The sequence below is a fragment of the Rhinolophus sinicus genome, chromosome 2 (assembly GCF_057876585.1).
Source record: "Rhinolophus sinicus isolate RSI-liver-muscle chromosome 2, RSI-T2T, whole genome shotgun sequence".
NCBI classification, from domain to species: Eukaryota; Metazoa; Chordata; class Mammalia; order Chiroptera; family Rhinolophidae; genus Rhinolophus; species Rhinolophus sinicus.
This window is the reverse complement of record NC_142502.1, coordinates 52,639,797-52,665,990: the sequence shown is the minus strand read 5'-3', so window position 1 is coordinate 52,665,990 and position 26,194 is coordinate 52,639,797. Positions and strand designations below refer to the sequence as shown.

Sequence of the window (26,194 nt, the reverse complement as noted above, 5' to 3'; positions counted from 1 at the left end):
AGCCTATTTAAAAACAACTGCCCACGTACCCACAACTACCCAGCGAGCGTGAGCACCCATACACATGCACACACACAATTTCAAAATGACATTCTGGAGGACTCTTCGATCGCTAAATTCACTCACACTTCACCACGGTCAACTCCCTACCCAGTGTATTTACTTTTCAGTGTAGGGGTAAAAAATATAAGGAAGTACATTTCTCTCCCAAAGTCCACATGAAGAAAACGAAAAAGTTGCCATGGCTTTGGAACAGGAAAAAACAAAACAAAAACCCTACGGATTAAAACAAATTAACCACGCACAGATCAGAAAAATCACCCCATGTGGTCATCACGTTCTGGCCTAACACCTGGGCAATATGTAGCTCGGGTTCATTTTTCGATCCCCACCCCCACCTACAAATTCCCCGAATGGGACGATCCCGTCGGAGACCCGGGACACGCCTTCAGGCCCGGAGAGGGATGACAGCTCGGAGCTCGCCTCCGAGCCGATTGAGAATTCACTCGAGGGGCAACACCGGTCTCGTTGCCCACCCCGCAGTCCCCACCTCCCCGGGCCTCGGCGCCTCTGCCTCCCACCTCCACCTCCTCACCTCTACGCCCCGCTCTCGCTCTTCCCATCAGTCCGTCAACTCCTGCTCCGCTCCTCCCTCCCTTTCGGTTTTATTTTTACTTCCCACGCCAGGTGTGGAGTGGAGGGCAAGGCTGAAGATGCCAGCCGACACCACACCACTACGCCCTCGTCCGCACCCTTGCTCGGATCTCTCCGAGTCACACGACACCGAGCACGACCACCGCCTGACCTACGGACAGACCCACAGACCCGGCAAGGAGGGACCAGCAGGAGCGGGCGCGGGCCTACACGTCACCCGCCCGCAGCGGCGCAAACGTCGGCACGTCGGCTCCTCCGGTCCCAGCCCGCCCGCGTGCGCGCGCCGACGCCCCGCCTCCCGCCCACAGCGCTCCGGGTGGGACCCGGCCTGAGGCGAGGGCGCGTTCCCGGACGGGCAAGGGCGCGTGCGCGCGCGTTCCAGGGATTCCGTAGTCTGGTGTGTGCCCCTCTCGCCACGCCTGCGTCTTCCAGGTTGCTACCTGAGCGTTTTCACTGCCAATTACTTTAGTAGGCTGCATCTTCTCCCCGTTCTTCTCTGTAAGGTGAAGACTTGGGGGGAAATAATTCCTCTCAAAGGTAAAGGAGAGAAGAGCAGTGAGTATGAATTGAAGAACCAGGTAATTGCCAGCCATCGTCATCACCAGCCACTAGAGTTCCTTGCTTCCCTGGTGTCAAGTCCCTCTTTCCTTAAGCTTTTTAGAATCTCAATTTAGTTCTCTTTAAGTTATCTCTGCTTGTCGGTCCGTTGGTCGGGCTACCACCTCCAAAAACAAAATGCCAGATGATTCCCTGGCTCAATTGAAAAGACAGGAAGACATTAAGAAAAATTAACTAACTTCAAGAACTGTGTGGTATATGTGTGTACAGTTCTAGACTAAAAACCAGGCATGCAAAAATGGCATGAGTTAATAATGTGTTGTAACTCCCTTTTTCTCTCCCATCCTCCCTTCTCATAATTTTGACAATTATGACAGTATCTTAAGGCCTAGAAAAACTGAGTTTTTTAAAGGCAACCAATAGCGATCAGTTGTCCTCTTCACTAGCCAAACCATATCTGAAGTTATGTGTTCAGTTCTAGATTGAGGACTTGAAGAAGACCGCAAAGAAGTTGGAATTATTTCAGAGAAGAGCAAAATGGTGAAGAGAACTCAAAAGCATGACAAATGAAAAAGTAGTGATTGAACTTGGAAGGATGTTCATAGAAGAGAGAAAGCTACTGTGACCATTTCCAATAGGTAAAGACTCATTATGTGACATAGATTTGTTTCATGTGGTCTCAAGAGATGCAAACTTGAGAGAAACAGATTTCAGATCCTGGAAAGAAGATCCCCTTCTAGCACTAGCTAGAGAAGTTGTCTGCCTTAAGATGCATGGATGTCTTGACCACTGGATTTAACTTTAAGTAGATTCTAAAGGCTTACTCAAAAGGGACTAAGTGCAGGGAAGCCACGTATCAAGAGAAGAATTGGTTGATGGTTTGTTGAAGTTACTTGCAATCCTAAAATTCAATTGTCCATGGACCCAGCCTTAAAAGAATTTACAGTTTAGTTTATGAGACAAGACAAATGCATCAAAAGGTAAATAATAAATGTGATGATGCCATGTGATGATGAGAGGTACTAACAATACGTGCAATGAATTCACATGACACATTGTTCTCAGTACAGTTCCAGAGGCTTAAGGGAGAAGAAGAAATGAAAATAGACTGTGCCTAAAACTGCCCTTTCCAGAAGGGTAGCCACTAGCCAAATGTGGCTATTTACATTTGAAATGTGGCTGATCTAAATTGAGACATGCAATAAGTACAAAGTACACACCAGATTTTGAAGACTTAGTATCAAAAAAAAAAAAAAAAAAAAAAAGGTCGGGGGGACCGTGCTCGTGGCTCAGGCGGTTGGAGCTCCATGCTCCTAACTCCGAAGTCTGCTGGTGCGATTCCCACATGGGCCAATGGGCTCTCCCACAAGGTTGTCAGTTCAACTCCTCGAGTCCCGCAAGGGATGGTGGGCAGTGCCCCCTGCAACTAAGATTGAACGTGGCGCCTTGAGCTGAGCTGCCACTGAGCTCCCAGATGGCTCAGTTGGTTGGAGCGTGTCCAATCAACCACAAGATTGCCAGTGGGACTCCCACAAGGGATGGTGGGCTTCGCTCCCTGCAACTAGCAATGGCAACTGGACCTGGAGCTGAGCTGCGCCCTCCCCAACTAAGACTGAAAGGACAACAACTTGACTTGGAAAAAAGCCCTGAAAGTACACACGGTTCCCCAATAAAGTCCTGTTCCCCTTCCCCAATAAAATCTTAAAAAAAAAAAAAGGTAAAATATCTTAATTCTTACATTAACTACCTGTTGAAATTCTATTTGGGATATATTGCGTCAATATATTACAATTAATTTCAACTGTTTTTTTTTTTTTTTTCCTTTTTAGAAAATTTTATCTTTGTCCTCTGTAGTCCCTGGGGTTTTTCCCAAAAATGTTAATGGAAAGACAGCCTGATGACAAGATTCCTAATGAACGAAAGGAAGTCTATCCAGAAAGTATGCCATGAGCAAAGACAAGGAAACAAGATTGCAGATGCATTCTATGATAGTGAGTAACTTGTTTGTCTATAATGGAAGGTTCTTATTAGAAGGCAATTAATGATATCAATTATCATTAGATAGAAACTATTTATAAGGGGACTCAATTTTGAATTTAAGGAATTTTGTAGTGTAGGCAATCAGGATTTGGCAGTTACAAGCCAATCACCTTTGCCTGCAGAATAAGATTGTAAGACTATCAGGCATTATTAAGTAGAGTAGATGGAAATTAATGGTAGTTAAGCAACCAATTAAAACTCATTGTATTTAAAAATGTATTATACCAAAAATGTTTAATATGGGATTAATTTAAACAAATTATAGGGCATCTCTAAAGTGGAATACTTTAGACATTAAAAAAGTATGACGAATCTATTGCTTGATATGGGAATATATCAACATGTACAACTGAGTAAATAGTTTGTAAAACTTCATGCACAATATAAGCCTTTATATGTAAGATTATATATGTGTGTGTATATGTAACTAGATCTTTGACTAAGAGTGCCTTAATTATCTTAAAATTGTCCCCAAAACAGAAAAATCTCAAGGTGAAAATATTTCCAACATTTTTTCAGTGGCTCAACAAAGTTATCCATGTTTTTGGCTCTTTTCATCTCTAAATTCTATCATCCTTAGCATATTAGCTGTTTATTCTCAGCTTAGTCACCTTATGGGTTGTCAAGATGGGTTGACAAACTCCAGACTTATTGGTATTCCATCAGTCTCTTAGTATCTACTTCAGAATGTATAACCACTAGGTGGGCTCCACTCACCTGTTCCCCACAGCCTCAGCTTCTAGGCCTTTTTGGTTTTATCTGTTCTCAATCCATTGTCCTGCTTTTTCTCTACCCCAGCTTGCAATATTGGGTCTTAAAATTCCATCTTTGCTGGGCAGTTCCTTATCTAGGGCTGCCACTTAACTTCTCCGCAATGCTGATTACTAAATGACTCAATTCTAAAATTAGCTTTCCTAATGTTTTTATTAAATGATGTTGGGAAGGAAAAAAGTTAGATCACTACCTTGGGAGACACTATTGATTGCCTACTCAACCACTATTTTTCTCCTCTTCCTTAATTAATACAATGAATTTGTTAGGGTACCAAACAACTAAAGAAATGAGAGCTCCTCCCATGACTCTTGAAGTGATTCTATTTCTCTTTCAATAAAAATATTGTAGAGGTGGTAATGTGACCAATGGAAAGTCATCTAGACAGGATTCTGCCATATGCTCCACCCAAATGGCAAATATATGCTTATAAAATATAGACCGTTATTCTTAGCTTAGTGTTCCTGATGGTGAAATTGGCATATATTTTGCCTACTATTCTTTCCTAGACTCTACTGAAATAAAAATGTAGTAGAACAACCGAGGAATAAATAAGAGTAAAGATATGTGTTTGTATATATGCACTTATGTGGAGGGGAGGATAGTAGGTGGAGAAGAGAAGTAAGTAAATGAAATTTCAACAATTTTGTGGAAAACAATGCTAATAGTATTTTGATAGTAATAACACCCAAAACCACTGCCTAATATATATATATTAGAAGAAGCTACAGAAGAGTTGTTTGGAGGTATGGCAGAGGGCAGAATTGAAAATAAGGGCTGAAAATAGAGATACATTCTAAATATGGTACAATTGAATCAATCACCATAGACATTTACTTCTTTCATTTATAAACACTGAGAGCAGGCAAAGACCTCTGCCACCAGACAAAGACAGAAACCAAGTGAGACCCAAAGTCTTACCTAAATTAATTGCATCAATTGTAGAGAGGAGGTGAAAGCTTTTATGTTGTGAACACAGAGTAAAACCATTCTTGTTCTGGCATTCAGGGCCAACATCTAGAGAGGCCGAAACTTGCCTACTCATCTTAAAGTGAAACTTTGTCGCGTCCCCCTTGACGAGGATTGTGGGGAGTGAGGAGGGCGGTGCAGGGTTAAGAAAAGACAGTAGCCATGAATAGAGTGCAAGCGGGGCTAAGGGACCTGCAGCTTCAAGGACTGGGTGCCGAATTGGGCCTACGCTTTAGCTTTTATTAGTTAGGTGGGGAAGTAAAGGAGATAAAGCTTGTCAATCTCAAGATCTGTGAATCCTATGCATCATAATAGGAAACTGATTCAAGCTGAACCACAAGTCTCAGGATGTATGTACCTCCCCAAGGGAAAAATACCTTTATGCATATGAATAGATGGAGAGCACATCATTGAATCACTTCCCTTGCAGGTTGTGGGAAGGAGTGCAGCCACAGAGGCAGAGGCTTTCCTTAGCTGGGGGAAGGTGGGGGGCTGTGCCCACCTCTATGAACCCCGTGGATTCTCCTGTTGCTCCCCACTTGACTGCGCCTGGCTTGAGTTGTCCCCCACGTGGGGAATCTTACTCCTAATTGTCTGACCAGCTATCTTTCTGGGGCCAAACAGGGGGACATAAGGTGCAAGCACAAAGGTAAAGCAAAGTCTCTGAAAGGATCCATCTCACAGACTCTCCTTTCTTTAGGGGTAGGTACGAGGAGACAGACGGGTAGGCTGCTGTGTGGCAACAAAACTTGATATTTGGCATTCCGGTACTGCCAGGCCCAACCCAGCCACTTAGTCACAATTCCCATATAGGGGAGAGAACTGGAAGATATCTTACCTACAAAAAGCAAAGGAAAACCACATCAATGACTAGTTCTCTCTCTGTATATATATGAACATACAATGAAAATCAACAAGTAAATCAGGAAAATCACCATTATGAAAAAGACAAAGAAAAACAGAAAAAACTATAAAAACTCTAAAAACAGCAAGCATAATTCATGAAATTAAAGAAAACATTTTTAAAAAGGGACCCCAATTTATATACTCCAGTATTCAGAATACATTCTGTCTATAATATACAAACAAGGTACTCTGAAAAAGGAACAACCATACAATGAAGTAGAGTTCTGAGCCACTTAAAAATATGATTATTTAAATAAAAATTTTAGTGGAAGTACTGGAGATTAAATCAAAGAAATCTAGAACATAGCATATATAGACATAAAAGAAAATATGAGAAAAGATATGATTCATGGAGAGCCAGTCCAGCAGACTAACATTCAACTACCGTATTTCCCCCAAAATAAGACCTAACCGGAAAATAAGCCCTCGCATGATTTTTCAGGATGCCTGTAATATAAGCCCTACCCCAAAAATAAGCCCCAGTTAAGATCGTCAGCCAGACAGATGCACTTAGTATGTCCATTGCAACACACAATGGACGTATTGAATTATAAAATAATGATATTAATATATAATTAAATTTAAATAAATAATGTTATTGACATTAATACTTAAAATTAATGATAATATAAATTATAATTATTTGTAAATATCCAAGCGGATGCCTTTGGACAAGAGGTAAATGCCTATGTAAACAGATGAACTGGAGACTTATTGCCGAATGATCAATGGGAGTCCAGACACAATGCAGGAATAACATGCGCACTTGATAACGAGCTGATGTGGTTGTGTCTAATATGAACTTCATAATTCAGTATGTCATGTGTTGTAAGGGACGTACTTATGCACTCATGTGAAATAAAGAAACGTTTTCTGAATTTTGGTGCCTGCAGTTTTTCGTTGCTTTTGTGTGGACCATCATTCTTAACTGTCGTCATTTTTGTTGCCACTCCTGTCTCGTAAGTCTTCAGTTAACATTTGATTTAATGGTAGGTTTAAATGGCATAATATTTTGATTCCCAGACAAGACGAGTGCAAAAAGAAAGAGCTATTCTGTTGAGTACAAGAAAGGAATCCTGGAGGACTCCTGGGGCAAAAATCTTATGGCTTTCTGCAAAGAGAAGAAGTTGGATCTCCGAATGGTCCAAAAATGGCAAGCAGAGTACAATAACCTCAGTCAACAGGTGGACGAGGAAAACACTAAAAAGCGCAAGTGTGGATCAGGTCAGCAACCATTATTTCCTGAGCTGGAAGACATCACCTGTGAATGGATTGCTGACAGAAGAGCAAAGGCTTTGGTTGTGCGCAGGGCTGATATTCAAGCATTTGCCCTTGCAATGGCACCACAGTTAGAAATATGCCTAGAGGAATTCAAAGCATCACAACGCTTGCTGGATGGCTTCCTTCAGTGATATGAACTGTCTCTGAGATCGACAACACTGTTCAAGCTGGAAGATATTGAAGTTATTAAACATGCACTTGCATTTTAGTCCTCTGTTTATGGCATCGACTTTTCTAAATACCAACTCTCCAACATGATTGCTATGGATGAAACTGCAGTGTTTATGGGCCAAGGATCTCAAACGAGAATTGATCAGAGGGGTGCCTCATCAATCTACATTCCCTCCACTCTTACAAAAGTGTGCGTGTTACCTGTATTTTGGCAATTCGTCTGGATGGAAAGAAAGCCCCACCTCTAATCATCACTAAGGGCAAGAAAAATAAGGTTGAACATGTTTCAGGCATTTATGTTTTTGAAACTGAAAAAGCCTGGTGCACACAAGCAGTTATAAGGAAATGGGTCGATTTAATTCTTCCACTTGTTTTGCGAGGTGGCCAAAGAGCTCTGCTAGTCTGGGATTCAGCCAGCACTCACCGCGCTAAAGACATAAAAAACTTCCTTGCAGAGAGAATAGATCAAATAATGATTCCCGCATGAATGACTGCCTATCTCCAGACTCTTGATAGTGCAATAAACAAGCCATTCAAGGACCATTTGCACATGGAAGTCAAGGACTACATTGAAAATAAAATGGGGAGAAATCAGCGTGGAAACTTTCCTAGCCTGCAAGAGATTGTGACTTGGGTGAAGAATTCATGGGATAAAATCACTGACAGCTGTGTTGCCAATGCACTACGAGCAGGCTATGTGGACAAGAAGAGCTCATTTAAGGGGAGCTCTATTGCTAGACATGAGCGATTGGGGCCAATGGTTCTACAGGAAATAGAGTCGCAAGAAATTCAAGCTGGAATTTGGGGTTTGGAGAGTTATCTATGTTCAAGAAGAAGACGACATGACTATATTTGAATAAATGTAGGTTTTTGTACATGAATAACTGAATAAATGTAGATTGTTGTACATGAATAAATGTAGATTGTTGTACATGAAAAAAATAAGACATCCCCTGAAAATAAACCCTAATGGATCTTTTGGAGCAAAAATTAATATAAGACCCAGTCTTATTTTCGGGGAAATATGCAAGTAGAAGAAACAGATTTAAAGGAAAAAAGTGAGAAAAAAATTTTAATTAGAAGAGCTTTTTTTAAGAATGTAGAAGAAAAGTTTTCAGATTGCAAGTGGAGATTGAGTAAATAACTGTGGAGATTTAGAAGATTGATGAATTGGAAGCAATTTTAGTAACCTGATAGAAATGGAATCAGAATGGCAAATATAAGAGTAAATGAGAAGTGAGAAAATGAAAACACTGATGATAATCATTTTTGTGTAATAAATGCATGAAAAATACCCAAGCAATACATGAAAGAAATGTCAGAGTCTAGAGAAAGACTTTTGTCTCTATATGTGTGTTTTTAAGATAGAAAAAACAAAACAAAAACGAGATATTGATAAAGAGCCTATAAGAAAGAGATAAGTTAAGTAAAGAAATAACGAGGTAAAGTCAGACAAGGATGCATTCAAGACCATGGGTGAAGTTATTCTTAGCCTTTATTGAGAAACATTTTCCTGTGAGACAGAAGTAGAGGATGCTTGAAAATACAGGAAAAGTTGAAGGTATTGAGGAATGTAGAGCTGTAAAAATTTCAAAGTTGAATATACAATAGGAAAGGTATATTTCTTTTGGCAGCCTTGAAATTATGATGCAGTCATAGCTTAGGTTACAAAAAGTAGCACCACTCAGTCAATATACATATATGAATGAAAACTGTAAATCACACAGTTTTTATTGGCTAATTTATCTTGACATCCAATTGGTTACCCAAATTCCAGGTAAGACTCCATGATAAGTATAAGTATGCATATGAATATATGTTTGTGTGTGTAAATGGAACTTGGAGGAAAGAAAATTAGGGGTAGTTAACTGCAAAACTAGTCATTTTAAACTAGCCTGTTGATAACCGAAACTGTTTGATTTTTTAATACAAGAAAATCATCCACCCCAAATTTGAAATTGAAATACGTTTATTCCTTAATAGCATTGTGTGAGAAAGGAAGAATCATTCCTTGCCAACTGTTGCCATGTTGCGATTCCTCAATGGATGTTAGAAAATTGGTTAAGCTGTATATAATGAGACTCAGAATACCAGTAGCTTAAACAATAGAGTTTTCCTCTCATAACAGGCTAGGTGGGTAACCCTGGCATGGCTGCATTCTTGATTTAGTCATCCAGGAACCCAGGCATCTTTTTACTCTGCCATTTCTGGTGTGTTGTCCTCATCTTACAGTCCAAGATGACTCACAACCATGACCATATTCCAAATAGCAGTCTAAAGGAAGAGAAGAAACAGAAGCACATTCCCTTGGGAACAGGAGCTGAAAGTACACCTATCACTTTCAGTCACATGGCCACAAATAATTGATAGGGAAGCTGGGAAATGTAGTTTTTATTTTAGGTAACATACACTCTGTTAAAAAATCAGTTCTATTACCATGAGAGATAAAGAGATAATTTGGAGACAAATATTTCACCCAGAATGCTTTTCCTCCTCAATTAAAGCAAATATACTGGCATCAAACAGACAATTCTTATTAGAATGAGCCACAGGAAACAGAGTGGAATATCAAGAATAACATTTCTCTCTTTTAAGCACATAGAAAGTGAGCTAGTGAAAAATGGCAAAATAAAATGCTGGATATCAATTATTTTAAGGATTAGTTTTTCCTGAAGTTGAAACTATTCTTAAGCATGTTTAATATGATCAAAGGGAAGTTTTCATTCTGTCCACAATAATTAAGCATATATCCCATAACCCACACTTTGCTAAGCATTAGGAAACTTTTCGAAGAAAAATATGATCTCTAGTCTTGAGGAACTTAGAGGAACTTACAGTTTGTGTAGAAGACAAATATAGCACAAGACTATTTAAGAACAATTAAATGCTGAGTCATAAGATACTTTATGAGTGTAAAAGGAGTCCAAAGTAAAGACAGGCCATTGCTGGATTCAGGAGATTAAAAATCTTTGTGGGAACCGTGAACAGTGAACTGGGCATATAATAATAAGTAGAATTTATTTATAAAAACTTTCATATGCAAAAACATAAAAGGTTTATTTGTAGGATTGATTCTAGAGAATAAAGACATGTTGAACTACAAGAAGTACAAGTTGTGGCTGGTGGTAGTCTAAAGGCTAAAAATGGCTAACTAAAAATGGTAGTTTATAAACAGGTTTCATTTCTGGTTTTTGCTCTGTGTTGTATCCACAAGTACCAGCAGATGACTGACACATAGTAAACACCAAGTGTTTGTTAAATCAATACAATTGTTTTACACTCAATGTTTCCTTTATTATGTGACTAAGGACTTACATATTATTGAGGTATAGTTTTTTTTTTTAATAAAAAGATTGAGGTGTGCTAAAGTGTACAAATCATAAATCGTAAGTATACAATGCTGTATGCCACCTCATGTGACTACTACCCAAATATAGAACATTTTTAACACTCCATAGTACTTCCTATGACCCTCCCAGTCAGCACTCAATCCTCCTACCCCACCCCAAATAGCCACTACTCTGACTTCTATCAACATAGTATCCCTGGTTTTAAAGTTCATACACGTAAATGAAATCATATAGTATGTCACTCAACAAGTTTTCATGTTGTTGCCATTCTTGTCTTAATTTGTGACACTTGGTGATACTTGAAAGATCTTTTCCACCCTCTATTTTTAAAGTCTTTTCTTATGGGAAAATCCCATAAAAGGTGTTTATTATATAGTAATATACATTAGAGGTGTCATTGATCTTTAAACTTCAAAGACAGGTTGTGCTTACTTTTAGGGTAAGTAAGGTGAGCATAACCACCATCTTATGTAATTATAGTATACTTGGTACTTCAAAAATGACAGTCAAGTTAATATGCTGTGACTTTTTTACTCAAATCTGGAAATTCCCTACTAGAAGTTTAGGCCAACTACAGTCCCTACACAAAACCACCCTCACTTCTGAGGGTGGAGGGATTCCCCAAACTGAAAATTTGTGGAAGGATTCCGCAAACTACCTCACTTTCAATAATTTGCTAGAAGGAGTCACAGAATTCAATGGAAGCTTTTATGCTCGTGGTTTTGTTTTATTATAGGGAAATGTTCCATATTAAGATCAGCCAAAGAAGTGCTACCTTCGGCAGCACATATACTAGAAAAGATCAGCCAAAGGAAGGCACAACTGGAGCAGAGTCTAGGAAGGTTTAAAATTCAGTTTCAATTGTCATCTAGCCATGGAGTCAAGACACATTAGTGTTTCAGCATCAGAGTTGACAGTATGCATGGAGTTACTGCCTATCCGGAAGGCTCACCTGAGCTTGGTGTCCAGAATTTTGTGTGGGGGACTTCATCATGTAGGCTTGATTCATGAATTGCCCACTTGGTTAATCTCAGTTTCCAGGTCCATTGATACTGTGTGACCCGAAGCCCAAAATCACATTGTTGGTCTTTTCGGCTAGCCAGCCCAAACCTAAGACTCTGTGGATATAGCCAGTCCCCAACCTAAATCATTTTGTTAGACTACCTAATATGACCCAAAGTGTTCAGGCAAACAGAAGCTCCTATAAGGCTGAAGGCAAAGGCTACATCTTCTCTTTAAGCAAACTCCAATTCTTTACTACATACCCCTAAATCTTCTCTAACTGGAGAATTTGTTGTTTCCAAACCCTGCAATTAAATTGTGTCTGCAAAACAAATTATTTCTTAGTGATCAATTTCATGAAGAAATGGACGTGGGGAGAGGACTAAGATTGGAGTAGGGGTAGGAACATTTTCTTTTCCCCCTAATTGTAGTATGCATGCATGTTCTACTAAGATTACCAACCTGTAATACGTTGTTTTTAAAGTTGGACAACAGCTACAAAATAAAATTGAAAGTTTCCCAGTAGACTATAAAGCTAGAATTCACCATGAATGAAAAACAAGGCTGAGTAGCGTCATTGATTTTACAGTGATTTTGAGGTTTGGGAAGTGGGTAACTGTACAAGACTTGCCTAGTAAAAGTGTAACTCCCAAAGACCTCTGTAGGGAACAGGAAGTTGTCAAGAATGGCCGCTATATTTTGAACATTCTTTCTTTGCATAAATGTGTTGAGGAGTTGGATCACTGAGGAACTAATATCATTGCAGTTTAACATGAAATGGAAAGACTTAAAGGTTAAGGTACCACTTACTAATGTTATGTTTCTATTTAAAATAGTTTTTAATTACTATTTTGAGAGATTTAGCTTTTTTTCTAGTTTAGATATGAGTTGCAACTTTTTTTGTTCTTGTTAAGATCTCGTAGAGACAGGACTTAAATTGGTGAAACAGACTGGTGACTAAAATGCCACCTTAGCAGCTCAGGCTAAGGGCCATTGAAATCCATTAAATCCCTGGTCCGTCAGGTCGCTATTAGAGTCACTGGTCAGGAAGGGCAAGGTTACGTCAGGCCTAAGATTCTGATTTCATAGGCTCGAGAGGCTAGACTGAAAGCTATACTGAGCTAAATGTAGGGTGATCTGAAGTTCATTCATCTATTCATTTAAATTTGGTATATATTGAGCACCCACTGTGAGTTCAGCAGATACAGTAGCAGACAAGACAAAGACTGTGTTCGTTTCTCCAGGTGATAACTAACATTCTCTGTGTACCTACCTGCTGTTTACTAGTCAACTGTGCTAAGCACTCTTTCTGAACTTGAAGAGGGCGTGTTGCTCTCACTTTTAATAATGAGTGATTTTATCTAGATTTCACAGGTATGGAAATTGAATCTCTAAGAAGTTGATGACCTGACTGTAAGATCAGCTATCTAAAGGCCACTTGGCCAACCCTCCAAACCTGAACTTTCTTGCTATCAAAAGGCCCTTGTCAATTGTAATGGACATAGTGTCTCAGTGTCTGAACAAATATCTTTCTCTTTCAATTTCTGTGCTGGATACAAGAGCCCCATCTTTTGGCAAGATGTGGAATTTCATAAAGAAAGACGACCTGGGAACTGATTACAGACTTGTTAAGGGTTACCTTATCTCTCTCTCTTTTTTAAAAAAATTAAATAAATGGTTTATTGTCTAAGATTCTAGTATATTCTAGACCAGGAGAAGGGGCTCATTTTGCTGATAGCTTTGCCAGTTGGTGTTTATTTTGCTATTACGCAGAAGAAATATAAAAAAATAAGGGAATGGATAATTAATTTTAGCATGTTGGTACTTAAAATATATATTCAAGTTTGCTTAAAAATAAGCTCTCCCTTAAAAATATGATGTTCATTTCACAGGTACTTCATTTTAAAATTTAAAATCTGGGTACAGTTAATGAACAAGGAGACAAATTGTCCTAGCCTGAACATAAAGTCTCAGATTTACACAACTATGAACAGGCCTGGTTATTTAACAACCACTAAAGTGAATTTTTACAAAATAAATGCTGAATATGTGCTCTGTGGGAGAATATCCCCTTTTAAGCTTTCATAAAGACACAGCAAGAAATTATAAATACATATGTAAGTACAACAAGATTAACCAACAATTTTTCATTATGTGTGTAGTACTAATTATGTTTTCTTTTATAAAAGCAGAAATTGTGTAATATCCTCTCACAGTTTGAGACTCCGGAAGTAGACAACTATAGCCTAGCAATAGCAAACCTATGTGTTGAGACCACCTCCATAGACATGAATAGGGGTTTCTATAGGAATCAGTCCCAGAACTAGTTCTCTTCGTCCTGGCTTACATCCCTTACCCTGATAAGTTTTAGGAATGGAGACCAGTCGTAAAATAACAGCAAGCACCGTCCTGGCTCTTCCACCAAGCAGTCATTCATCCTCCTCGCCTCTAACCTTCCTGGGGTGGAGGTAGTGTCAGACCTCAGTATACAGTCCACTTGAGCTTTTTTGGACATCAGTACAACACTAGTTCTTTGCACTTTGCAACTGCAGAAAACACATGTCAAAGTTTTCCTTGGCCCCCTGGTGGTATGGCTCACCAGATTTGAGATTAGAAGGCAGTATTCATGGATGCCTGTTCTAATTCCCAGCAAAAGGGTGGGTTGGGTACTCACAACACAATGGCAGCCCTCCAAAGAAGCTTCTCTTTTTCTTTCCCTGACACTTTCTTATATCCTTGATCTGGTTGAAGGTTCAAAGAACCATGTCACCGTTTCTTGAATGCATTTCTTTTGTACACCTGCATCTGGAGGGGAGAATGTGTCTCCTTCTCACTTGGGCATTCAGTCATCTGTTAATGCTTCCACAGAAACTCTGACAGGGAGAATCCCAGTCTAAGATCCTGTTAGAAACAGAAGCACAAAGACAAACATAGGTGTGAGTGACATCAGTACCTATCAGACTAGGGTCCAAATATTTCTTAAAATTGTGGCATTTTTTCCATCTCTGTTACCAACATCTTCATTCAAAACTTCATCATCTCTTACGAGTACTGTTGCAGTCACTTGTCTCTGCCTTGAGTTTTATCCCAGTTAAATCTGTCCTTCATAATACCACCAGCTTGGTTGACCATATTACCATGTTACGTATCTGCTTTACATCTTTCAAAATGTCCCAATAGCCGTACCCTAGATGCACACTCCTCAAATGTTAGAATGCACGCAAATGACCCAGGAATCTCGGTAAAATGAAGATTCTGTTAGAGTGGGTTTAGAATGTAGCCCCCAATTCTGCATTTTAAAAAAAACCTCTGAGGTAATATTGCCACCACAGCTGCTGCTCCCAGAACCACTTTGAGTACCGAGGGACTAGAGAAGTTTGGGCTCCTTAGTTGTGCTATTTAAAGACCTAATTGAACTTACCTATAGCTCTGATCTCATCTCTTCTCCCCAATTACAGGTTAGAGACCCAGAAAAAATGACAATGTTTCATGTCTTTTTTTAAAAATTGATATTTTACATATCATGGTAGCTGGGATCTTCCTTCCTCCCTTTAAGTTACTTCAGCTCCAGAAAGCAATCCCTACATTCACAAATTGGGTTTAGTATTTTGTATTAGTTTCCTGTGGCTGCTGTAACAAAAGGCCACAAACTGGATGACAGAAAAAAAAAAGAGAGAGAGAGAGAGAGAGAGAAAGAGAGAGAGAGAGAGAGAGAGAGAACTTTATTCTCTCACAGTTCCGAAGGCTGGATGTCGGAAATCAAAGTGCCAGCAGGGCTGTGCTCCCTCCAATGGCTTTAAAAGAAAATCTATGCCATGCCTCTTCCACTTTCTGGTAGCTCCAGGAGTTCCTTGACATGTGGCTCCAGTCTCCGTGGTCACATTGCCTCTTCCTCTCAGGTCTTGAAACTCTCTCTGCCTCATATTGATAAGAAGGCATGTGATTGCATGTAGGGCCCATCCAGATAATTCAAGATAAACGCTTCCTCTCAAAATCGTAACTTAATCACATCTTTTGCATATAAGGTAATAGGTACTCTTTTGCTATGTAAGGCAACAGTCACAGGTTCTGGAGATTAGGATGTGGACATATCTTTTTTTGAGCGGGTTGCCATTTAACCCACTACATGCCTCTTTTCAGAGCACATGGTAGTATAAGAATAATAGCTATCATTTATTTAATTTATTTTAAGGAAATTTGCCCTGACTCCTAGAACTTATTCAAATGCCCTTGAGCTTATCTTTTATATATCAGGTATCACGTTGTACTATAAATGTTAGTTTCCTTCCAAGTCTTTTATTTATTGTCTATACCTGTATCTTATATCATGTGTAATCGATGCTACTTGTATCTGAGACATAATAGGTGCTCAACAAATATAATAAAGATTTTTTTCTTTTTAATTAGGGGGAACTTTCTTATTGTCCACACTGGAATAGGTGCTTATACTGTATATCCTAAAAGAGCATTGGACTCCTTCTTTATCACTTATCCTACTTGTAATTAGGTACAAAGTTGTGTATTTATTAGATATCTGCTCCTCCCCTAGATTATGAACTGTGAGGGCAGGGACCATGTCTTTTTTCCATTGTCCTATTCTTGTTCCTGGCACAGTGGCCAGCACAGGGGATTTTCTCAGTAAGTACCTACTTGTTAAGTGAATGACTGACTGAATGAAGGGATCTCTGTGAGAGAAACTGATGAGAGAAGTGGTGCCCTTAGGTTTTACTTTAATGTCAGGAGTTGCAAAGGGGGAGTGTTCTGGGAAAAGAGTAAGAATATAAGAGAGTTTCTTGAAAACTAATGGAATACTTAAGGATAGAGTAGGAAGAAGGCAGGATGGAAGAAGGTGAGAATGGAGAAGAACAAACAGGACCCTGATGATAACTGCCATTTATTGGAGGTTTATTATGTGCCAGTCTATTAACCTTTTACTCGTGCAATAAAAGTGAGACTGTACCCTCTGAGCAGCCTCTTCTCATGCGCCCAGACCAGTTAGAGAAGACTCAGCACTTCAGGCATTCTTTGCAAAAGCAAGTTTAACTTCAAAAACATCAGTTAGTAATGTAAATGTTGTGTTGCACACAACAGAGTGAATTTTAAGCAAGCTTCTTCCTTAGAAATGTCTGTTAATCTCTTTTAAAATCTTTCTTCACCCATACCTTCATTCATACAGGCTCTGTATCTTCATTTTTCCCTTTTCCTACACTGATTCCCAAGTCCCTTCACTGTAATGAGGGATTTTGTTTCAGTACCTTCTCATAAAACAAAATGAGTAAAAGAGTACATTTTAGTTCATTCCTTTAAACTTAAATTACCTTATTTATTTTAAACGTGGTAAGATTTTGTAGAGATGTAGAGAAATTTAATAACGTATCCAGTGTCACAAGTAGTAAGTGGTTCTGCTAGATTCAAATCCAAGTCTTTTGGTGCCAATGTCTATGATTTTAACCATCATTCAAACATAGCACTTTGACATTATATTGAAATATCTGTTCTGTGCTTGGCCCTTAGACAGATGTTTCCAAAGAGAAATCACTCTCTCAGGATCACCTAAAAGAACTAATGAATCAGAACCTCTGGGAGTGGGGCCAGGTCCTACAGTTTTAACAACCTCCCTGTCAGTTCTTATACACATTAACATTTAAGGGACCTCTGCACTAGACGACGATCACTTCAAAAATAAAGCCTGTAGTTTATTTATCTTTGTGGTCATTTATCTTGCCATCAGTGACTTGTGCAGTGCCAAGCTTAGAGTAAGTATCAAAATAAGTGTGCTGAGTTAAACCAAATTGATTTAAGACCCCTCCTAACACTCTTCAGTGAAGATTGCTTTCAGAATCTGAGATGGAAGTGAATTTCCAAGTGAAGATTGAATGGATTTTACTGTACGATTTAGAAAGAATTACAACAAAAAACTTACAGGTTATTAGACTACTTGGAAATCTGACAATTTATTGTGCTTACATGTTATTAAATCAGTTTCAGAGCTTGGACCTCTCTGCTTCTTGCACTACTAAATGACCCTGACTATAATCTCCTCTCTTAGTCTGTGTCTTCCTGGAAGGAAAAGTTAGAGACTTCCTGTTTCCCAAACAGAGGGGTAATATTAAAATATTTGACAACCTGGGCACCACGCCATCTGAATGGACACAGAGCCAATAAGAATAAATACTAGCTGTAAATAAATAGTAGAATATACTAAAGATGTACTGCTGACAATTGGTCTTGCTCCAGAATCTAGCAAAGCACCTGGAATATTTACCTCTCAATAAATATTTATTTTATAAATGAATAAATGGATAAATGTGTGAATGAATGAATGAATGTTTTTCATTAGGGACTAAAATATATGTCCAGTGTTTACCTACACTGGTCTTAGTTTCTATAAACCAGTATACTTAGTTATATATAAACTTTATATAGGAAGTTATATAAAAACTTAGTTTCTATAAATCATTAAGACTCTGTGGTGCCTTGAATTTTCCAAAAATTGCCATAATAATATTTATCTTCCCTCATGCAATTTCAGAATCTTGCCACTCCTCCATCAAAAGGTAGAATTTGTGCAGTTCCCTTTGAACCTGGCAGGCCTTTGTGATTGCCTTGACTCGTAGAGGATGGCAGAAATGACATTGTGTGACTTCTGAAGCTCAGTCATAAAGTGATATAGCTTCTGCTTGGCTGTCTTGTCTCTCTATTGGTATGCTTACCTGTGGAACCCATTCTTATCTGTGAAAAAGATGTGGTCACACCAAAAGGCCCCCATGAAGAGAAACCTTAGGCCAGTTGGAAGCCAACACCAACATGCCAGCCACGTGGGTGGGCGTTCTAGGAGGAGTTGCTCAAGTCTTTAGTCAGGTCTCCCAGGTGACATCATATGGAACGCAGATGAGTCTTCCCCACAGAGCCCTACTGAATTGCAGACTCATGAACAAAACATTTGATTGTCATTTTAAGACAGCAAGTGTTGGAGTGGTTTGTTACATATCAGTACATAACTGGAGTAGGATCTTAAATGGAGGAAGGGACAGAAAATAAATGATGACTTTTAACTTACAGCCATACATGGAAAAGCAGGAGAAGCCATTCACGATTTTTCAAGTTAAAAAATTGTAACGTTTTATTAATTTGGTAATATCCATTTACTAGCCATAATTCTTTGGGTTTTAAGTTACAGAAATCTAATTCAAGCTATATTAGGAAAATATGAGGATTATTGGCTCTTTTGATTAATGGTTTTGTTGAATCCAACAAAGCATCCAATAGACATGAAAGAAATGGCCTCAAGGACAAAGAGAACTGGGTAATTGAATGTTGTTAGGGTGCTTTTTTATCTCTCTTTTTCTCTACTTCCACTTTGCTCTCACCCGATGTTGCTAGTTTTATCCACATGGCTTGGAACATGACTTCTGGACTCTCATAGACAATGTTGTCTGATTTCTACGACCTAAGAGACACTGAATCACTTAGTACTAGTTTGAAAAATCCTGCAGAAGGACTTTGGGCGGATGGTTTATGTCAGATGCCTTTTCTTGCACTGATCATCTATGGCAGGGCTAGGTCATTATGTATGTATGTATGTATGTATGTATATATGTATGTATCAATCACCTTTTCAATCAATTATCTATATCTATGCTCACTAAGTGGGGGAATTTCATGCCTCTAACTATCATATTCATATTTTGGTGATTCCCAAACATTCCCAGACCTGACTTGATCTCAACTCCAGGATCTTATGGTATCTAAATGTCTACTTATCATTTTCACTTGAATGTCTAACAGTGACTCAGCAAAGACAGGGTAGTCAGCAATCAACCCTTGAACATCAGTGGATTAACGTAACAAATGTTTATTTGCTTGTGCAAAGTTGACTATGCTCCTGGGCAGTTCTCCAGGGCAACTGTTCTTCATGTGACAACTCAGTGATCTAGACTGAGGGAGTCTCCCCTATCCTGCAGCTGCACCATCTGAAACATGCAGCCTCCTTGTCAATGAGGCAGGAGAAGACAATGCTTCACCTGGGATGTCATACCATCACTTCAGCTTACAACCCATTAGCCAAAACTGATCGCACAGCCCCAGATAGTTGTAAGGTGGTGCGGAAGTATAATCCTCCTGTGTATCCTAGAGAGGAGAATAAGATAAGTGTGAGTAGTAGAAGTCTTTTTCACAAAGAGGAATTTTTTTCAGTGGTTTCTATTCTTACCACCTGTCCCCCATCTTTACTGTATTAATTATCAAGGTAAGTGGATCCATTCAGGGTCTCAAACCAAAATCTTAGAGTTATCCTCAACTCCCTCAAAGACCACATCAAATTCACCTGTATAAATGTTCAGTCCTGTCAGATGTTCTACCTTAAAAATATATCCATAAAAGACAGTTTGTTGAAATGTTTCTTATTAAAGGAGCCTAAACAGACATTACAACTACATACAATTCTGGATCCTGTACAGGAGGGAAATAGTACTAGAAAGGATATTACTGGCTCAGCTGAAAAGATTGGAATCCAAACAGTAAATCATATAAAATCAGATATTATATCGATGTTAAATTTACTGAAGATAATTGTACTGTGATTATGTAAGGTATGACCCATATTCTTAGGAAATAGACCCTGAAGAATTTAGAAGGGCCATGGTGTGTGATTAACATAACTTATCATCAAATAGTTCAGAGGAAAAATTTATCTATCTATCCATCCATCCATCCATCCATCCATCCATCCATCCATCTATCTACTATCTATCGAAAGAGAAAGGCAAATGATAAAGCAGATAGGGTGTAATATTAAAAACAGGTGAACCTGGTAAAGAGTATATCTATAGGTATCTATATCTCCAGAATCTAACCGACCTTATCTCTCAGTACATAACCACCTACCCCAAGGCACCATCCTCACTACCCTGAACCCAGTCTTGCTTACTTTACAATCTACTCACCACAGAGCAGCCAGAATGAGCCTTTGAAACATGAATAAGATCATGTTACTATCCTGCCCCAAACTGCATAATGGACTCCTATCACAAGAGTGATAAAGCTAAAGCCCTCTATAGTCTATGTCGTGCCCTTGGTTAACTTTTTGATCTTACCTTCTCCATGTACCCCTCCCTCCCTCTCTCTCTTTTCTCCAGCCATCCTGCCTCCCTGCTGTTGTTGAATACACCAAACATGCTCCTGCCTCAGTTGCTCCTCCAAATTTATACTCCTTGATACTCAGAGTTTTTCCTAGTATGGCTCCTATAGAAATCTTTTATGTTATTTAAAATAAAATTTCACTATTTTGTATTTTGCCATAAGACTGAAAAAACAAAACAAAACAATAAAGCATTAAAACATGAAAACTAGGTCATAGCTAGCAGCCAAAACAACATAGTGGCAATGAATCTGAAGATATAAACAATAAAAAGTAACACTTTTCTATCAGAATCTTATTTCAGTTTAAGCTGCCAAATTGTAATACTGTTATAAAAATTCCTTTTATTTCATCTTTTCAGAACTGATGTTTAAGAAATTCTTATGGGAAAAGTTCATATTTTTAATAAGCATTTATATGTCCTCATAATGAAAAGAGTCTATCCATGTATTCAATCTTTTGCTATTGTATTTTATTGAAGTTATTTGTTGGAAGAATAAACGATTCTCAGAGGAAACAAATTACATATTATGAATAGTAAAATAATCATATCTGAATGTTTCCATTGAATGTGCATTAATTTAATAAAATTTCACATGTAAGCAGGCTTTTATCAGCCTGCTACTATAAACTCGGGATAGAACACTACTTTTAAGGACTAAAAGGTAAGTGAATGCATAAATACAATTTGATTTTGTGCAGGATTTAAGTGCATTCAAATTGGAAACCAAAAATGATATATTAGAAGTCAGGGGAAGGGCAAAATGTTACTATTATTATTACTATTATTATTATTTTTATTATTATTATTTGTGTTTTCTTCAGGAATACTGACTAGAGACAAATTTCAAATCCCAAATGTAAAGTGGTTCTTTGCTATTGCAGGAGGGGAAGAGCAAGGTTGGGGACTAGAGGTAATTAAGAGATCATAAAAGATTTACCTGGAACTCATTCTATTTTAATCAAACTGTTGAGAGATGCCTTCTTTCATCATGTCTATCATGGAAGGACTTCTTGTTTTTAGATACATGAAGTTACAGCTTAATTTCTCCAAGTTACTAGATTCTTGGAAATACTTTATTTTAAAAGTATCATGGTTGGAACAGCTGATCATTTTTAGGGTAGTAGGTCTCTGAACTTGACTATATGTTATGTGAGCTTGTGCACTCATCTCAATGAATTTAAAGTTAAATGTAAAAAAGTATATGTGTGTGGGAAGCACATTTAGTATTAAGAAATCTGATTAATTTCCCAAGTGACATTATAATACCAAAATATAAAATACAATTCACCATTCTTTCTTTCTGCCTCTCTCTGAGCTATATATTTTTTTTGTTTTTCCATTTTCTTTTTTTCCCCCAGTGATTACAAAAATTTTACCTAGTTGTAGTTATGGATTCATATATTTTTATATATTTTAATACAAGCATTTGTTTACCTGGCTTCTTAGCATTTTAAAATATCATTTTAATCAGTACATAATATTTCATCAATTGAGTACACAAAATTAACTTAACCATTTTATCATTTGTGAATATTTAGGAGGCATGTATACTTTTATTTATTTTGTTTGTAGTGTGGGGATTTTTAAAAAAACATGAATCCAATCTGTGTAGTTTGCATGAATTGCAATTTTCAGCCCAGTGAATAAACAGTTAGTTAAAGCAGGGTTTGGAATTCTACAGAGAGCTATTGACCCAAAGGAAAAAAAAAAAATCAATTGAATATCATATATTTTTCAAAGTGATATATAAAATACTCAATTATTTAAAAAATTCAGAATAAAAAATAAACATTATTTAATAATTAAGAAAAATAAAGTATACTTTGGTTACATAAAACCTTTTAATAGTGAGGAATGAAGAATAAAGAGAGGCAGGAAAGAGGTGGAGATAGACACAAGAAAAAGGGCACACTGGAAAAGAGATATTCAGATAGACGAGTACTGTAATTTCTGCTTGTTTTTCCTATCTCTTCATATCTAGAGGATTGTATCCATCATCTATAGATATCAACTTATATGGCTGCTGGGAATATTTCTGCCTTTGGGAAGAAGAAATTCAAAGGGCCGTGAAGTACTCAAGTCAGGGCCTGTCACTTTAACCTTGTACTCCAATTCTTGACCCTGATGTGTTGTTTGGTTGCCCTGTGCCTTAGTCTCAGCCCTGGTTCTAAGAAGTATATTCTGGCTTCTATGAAGCTAAGCTTCTTCCTTGATTTTTGTTTTTTGTTTTTCTTCATTTGGTCCTATCCCTATGAATAGATTTATTAGCTGCAGGATGTTTCTGATGATAAGTAGGTCTCTAGTTCCTTTTTTATCCTACTTTTAGGTTTACTGGAGATCCTATCTATTGTTGAATTTTCCTGATATTGTAACTGACATTGTTGGGCTGCTCAGGTCAAGCCTATTCACCTGCCTTGCCTGTGGGTGGATGTTTATTCAGTCTTCAGTACACAGGTCAACTTGATTTAGTCCATATCACTGTCAGTTAAAACTCAGAGGCAGCTCAACAACGCTCTCTATATAGTGGTGCTTAAAACTGTCTTAATTGTAAATTTTAAACATTTAAAAGTATTTAACAGGCAAACTTTTTGAATCCCTTTTAGCAATGGTTTGTATAATTAACCGTACTATTTAGCAGAAAATCAGTTGCAAGAGCTCCAGAACTGGATAGGATCATTCAATAACTCGTTTTAAAGTGATATGCAAAAGGTTTTTGTAAAAATGTTAAAAATCAAGGGAGTGAAGTTAAGCTATATATGAGGACAGAACATAAGGGTTAAAATCTGAAGAACTGAGTTTGGGACAGAGCTCTACCCTCTTGTTCACTGTGACACCAGGTAAGATACTTAATAACCCTAAGCCTCATTTTGCTCAGCGACAAATTGGTGATAACAGCCATCTAAAGGGCTGATGTAGGATTAAATTGAATAATGTAATGGGATTTTTGATAGTTTATGCTATATAATGTAAGATTTCTCTGTGTCAAGCCTTGTGAAAGAATCCCAAGCATACCTGGGGCACATTCTGAACTTGTAGGCTGTACTCTAGGGAGTCGTTCATTTATGCACTAACTATTTTTAGGCTTTTCAAAAATGTACTCCCCATAGTTAAGTGGCTCATTATCTAATGAACCTAGGTTGGGGCAAAATCTGTATTAGTAGGACCACAGGGCAAAGTCGAACCATGCCCTGCATGATGTTAGTGTAAATGCTTAAAGGGTGTTGTTTTGGATCAGATGACAAATCAGATTTAAAAAGTTGATTAGCTATATGATCTTATTTGCTCTGGGCATTAAATCATGCAGAGATATGAACCAGAAGGAAAAAAGAAAGATCCAAGCTGCCAGATACTGATTGTTCTGATTATGAAAGGGATCTACCACTGGGAGGAGCAATTTTTGGCACCTAATTTGAAAGCCACAGAGGCCAAAGAGATACCTCTTCTCTCTTTATTCAGTCAGCAAACATTTTTGAATCCCTACTCTCTGCTCTGTCTTGTGTTAGTTTCAGGTATTCAAAAGCATCGTCTCAGCCCTCCTGTCATGCTGTGTTCCACCTGGAGGCACATTTGGAAATCACAATACAAAATGCCGATCAAGATATGCAGACTGTAAAAACAGTGAAACAAAGCAATCAGTTTTATTTGTTGGGGTCATGAAGACTATTCTTGTCTCAGAAAATGATCCTAAGAATTTTCCAGATAGATGAAACTTAAGCAAAAACATAGGATGTGAAGAAATTACATGTCCCGAACATTACATGATAATGTGAGATATGGGAGAGGGAGGAGGTAGGACTGGAGGGAGGACTGGAGTACATAGTTTAGGACCTTTGGAAGTCTGAGGGAGTGGTCAGCAAACTATGGTGCATGGGCCCATGACCTGTTTTAGTAAATAAAGTTTTTTTGGCACACAGCTAGATCCACAGTTTAGGTGTCTATACCTGCTTTCAAGCTACAACAGAATTTAGTTGTGAAAGAGACCATGTAGCCTGCAAGCATAAAGCATTTAATATATGGCCCTTTATAGGAAAAATTTGCTGAATCCTGCTCTAAGTAATAAAAAAATAGAACTAAGGAAGTAGCACACAATGGAGAGAAAAGAGATATGTGAAGCATTTTAGAGATAATTTTTTTCAAAATAATATTTTTATTACTACATATCTCTGTAAAAGTAATCAATATTTACTGTAAACAATTTAAATAATGCAGTGTGTATAAAACAGATAGTAAAAAAAAAAATCAAATGTTAACAAAATGTGTAAGAGGAAGTGTCCTCAGAGGTAACTGTTGTTAACAGTTTGAGGTACATTTGTTTTCAAGACTTTTACATGCATATATGTTTATTCATATTCATTTGTTTTATAAGTGGGGTCATTTTATACAGACTATTCTGTAATCTCCTTTAGCACTTAACAGTATAGCATGGAACTTTCCATGTCATGACATACACATCTCTCTCATGCCCATGAACACTTTTGTATTTTGAACATTCTTTTGTGTAAAAGTCCAATGTAATTATTCACTCATTCTATAGATATTTATTGAGAAATGTAGTGTGTATCTATGAAACTGTCTACTCAGTGCCCCTCTACACGTATCTTCTGAGAACTTCCCTCCCCCATCCATTTGTGTACCATGACAATCATCATACTAGTAGAATTTAATCCTATCTCTTGGCCTCTATTTTTTGGTTCAAGTGTGGGCATTTTAAACAAGTCAGTAATGGCAGAAACAGCTAACTGTCACTAAAATTTGCGCTTCCATTTCATAACATAACATAATTGGAGAAACTGAGACACAGATCAGATAATGTCCAGATATTAGAATGTGTTTTGCAGAGAATGCAGTTGTCCACCTTTTGGTTGTTGTAATTTTCTCACTGGCTATATGGATAGACTACATTTCCTAGACTCTCTTGTTGTTACGTGGTCAAAGTAACTAAATTCTTACCAGTGAAATGTGAGTGAAAGTAATGCACTCCATTATATTAGCTATCTTTTGCTGTGTAACAAATTATAGCCCCAAGTAAACATTTTGTAAGGGAAAGATACACTTACAAATATGTGTCTCCTTTGCTCTCAATACTCTACTATAACACTACTTCACTTCTGACACCAAATGTGTGGGGTTTCCACACATCAAGCCATTCTCTAACATCAGCCAGGTGTCCCACAATTTAACTTGGAGATAGTGTCAGATCCCACAGATTAAGGGTTTTATTCCACAAGATTCCCCCCCACTCCACCCACACACACCCTTAAGTTGCCAATTGCAAGTTCATGTTCCATGTGCTTCCGACCAACCATGACCTCCTCCTTGGGTTTAATTCATTTGCTAGAGCAGCTCACA

At 38.0% G+C, this 26,194-nt stretch overlaps 2 protein-coding genes across 2 annotated transcripts in view; one reads left to right on the top strand and one right to left on the bottom strand.

Annotated features, from left to right (window-relative positions):
* The window catches only part of ASCC3 (activating signal cointegrator 1 complex subunit 3), a 300,443-nt gene extending 299,497 nt beyond the window's left edge, over positions 1–946 (bottom strand). Inside the window, exon 1 of the mRNA XM_019738872.3 lies at positions 596–946. The gene's annotated coding sequence lies outside the window, so the exon portion shown is untranslated. The remainder of the gene's footprint in view (positions 1–595) is intronic.
* A 780-nt stretch (positions 947–1,726) lies between these two features.
* On the top strand, positions 1,727–7,436 carry LOC148758782 (uncharacterized). The gene is made up of 3 exons (XM_088795536.1): positions 1,727–1,850; positions 3,042–3,203; positions 6,922–7,436. Exons 2-3 carry the CDS (start codon positions 3,110–3,112, stop codon positions 7,308–7,310), a joined length of 483 nt encoding a protein of 160 aa, XP_088651662.1. The 5' UTR covers positions 1,727–1,850; positions 3,042–3,109; the 3' UTR covers positions 7,311–7,436.
* The last annotated feature ends 18,758 nt before the right edge of the window (positions 7,437–26,194 follow it).

Excerpts from the sequence above, each read along its gene's own strand:
- LOC148758782 (XM_088795536.1), top strand. The coding sequence starts at position 3,110 with ATGACAAGATTCCTAATGAACGAAAGGAAGTCTATCCAGAAAGTATGC. Across the intron at positions 3,204-6,921 it reads TGCAGATGCATTCTATGATA|ACAAGACGAGTGCAAAAAGA; the intron begins GTGAGTAACTTG and ends TTTGATTCCCAG.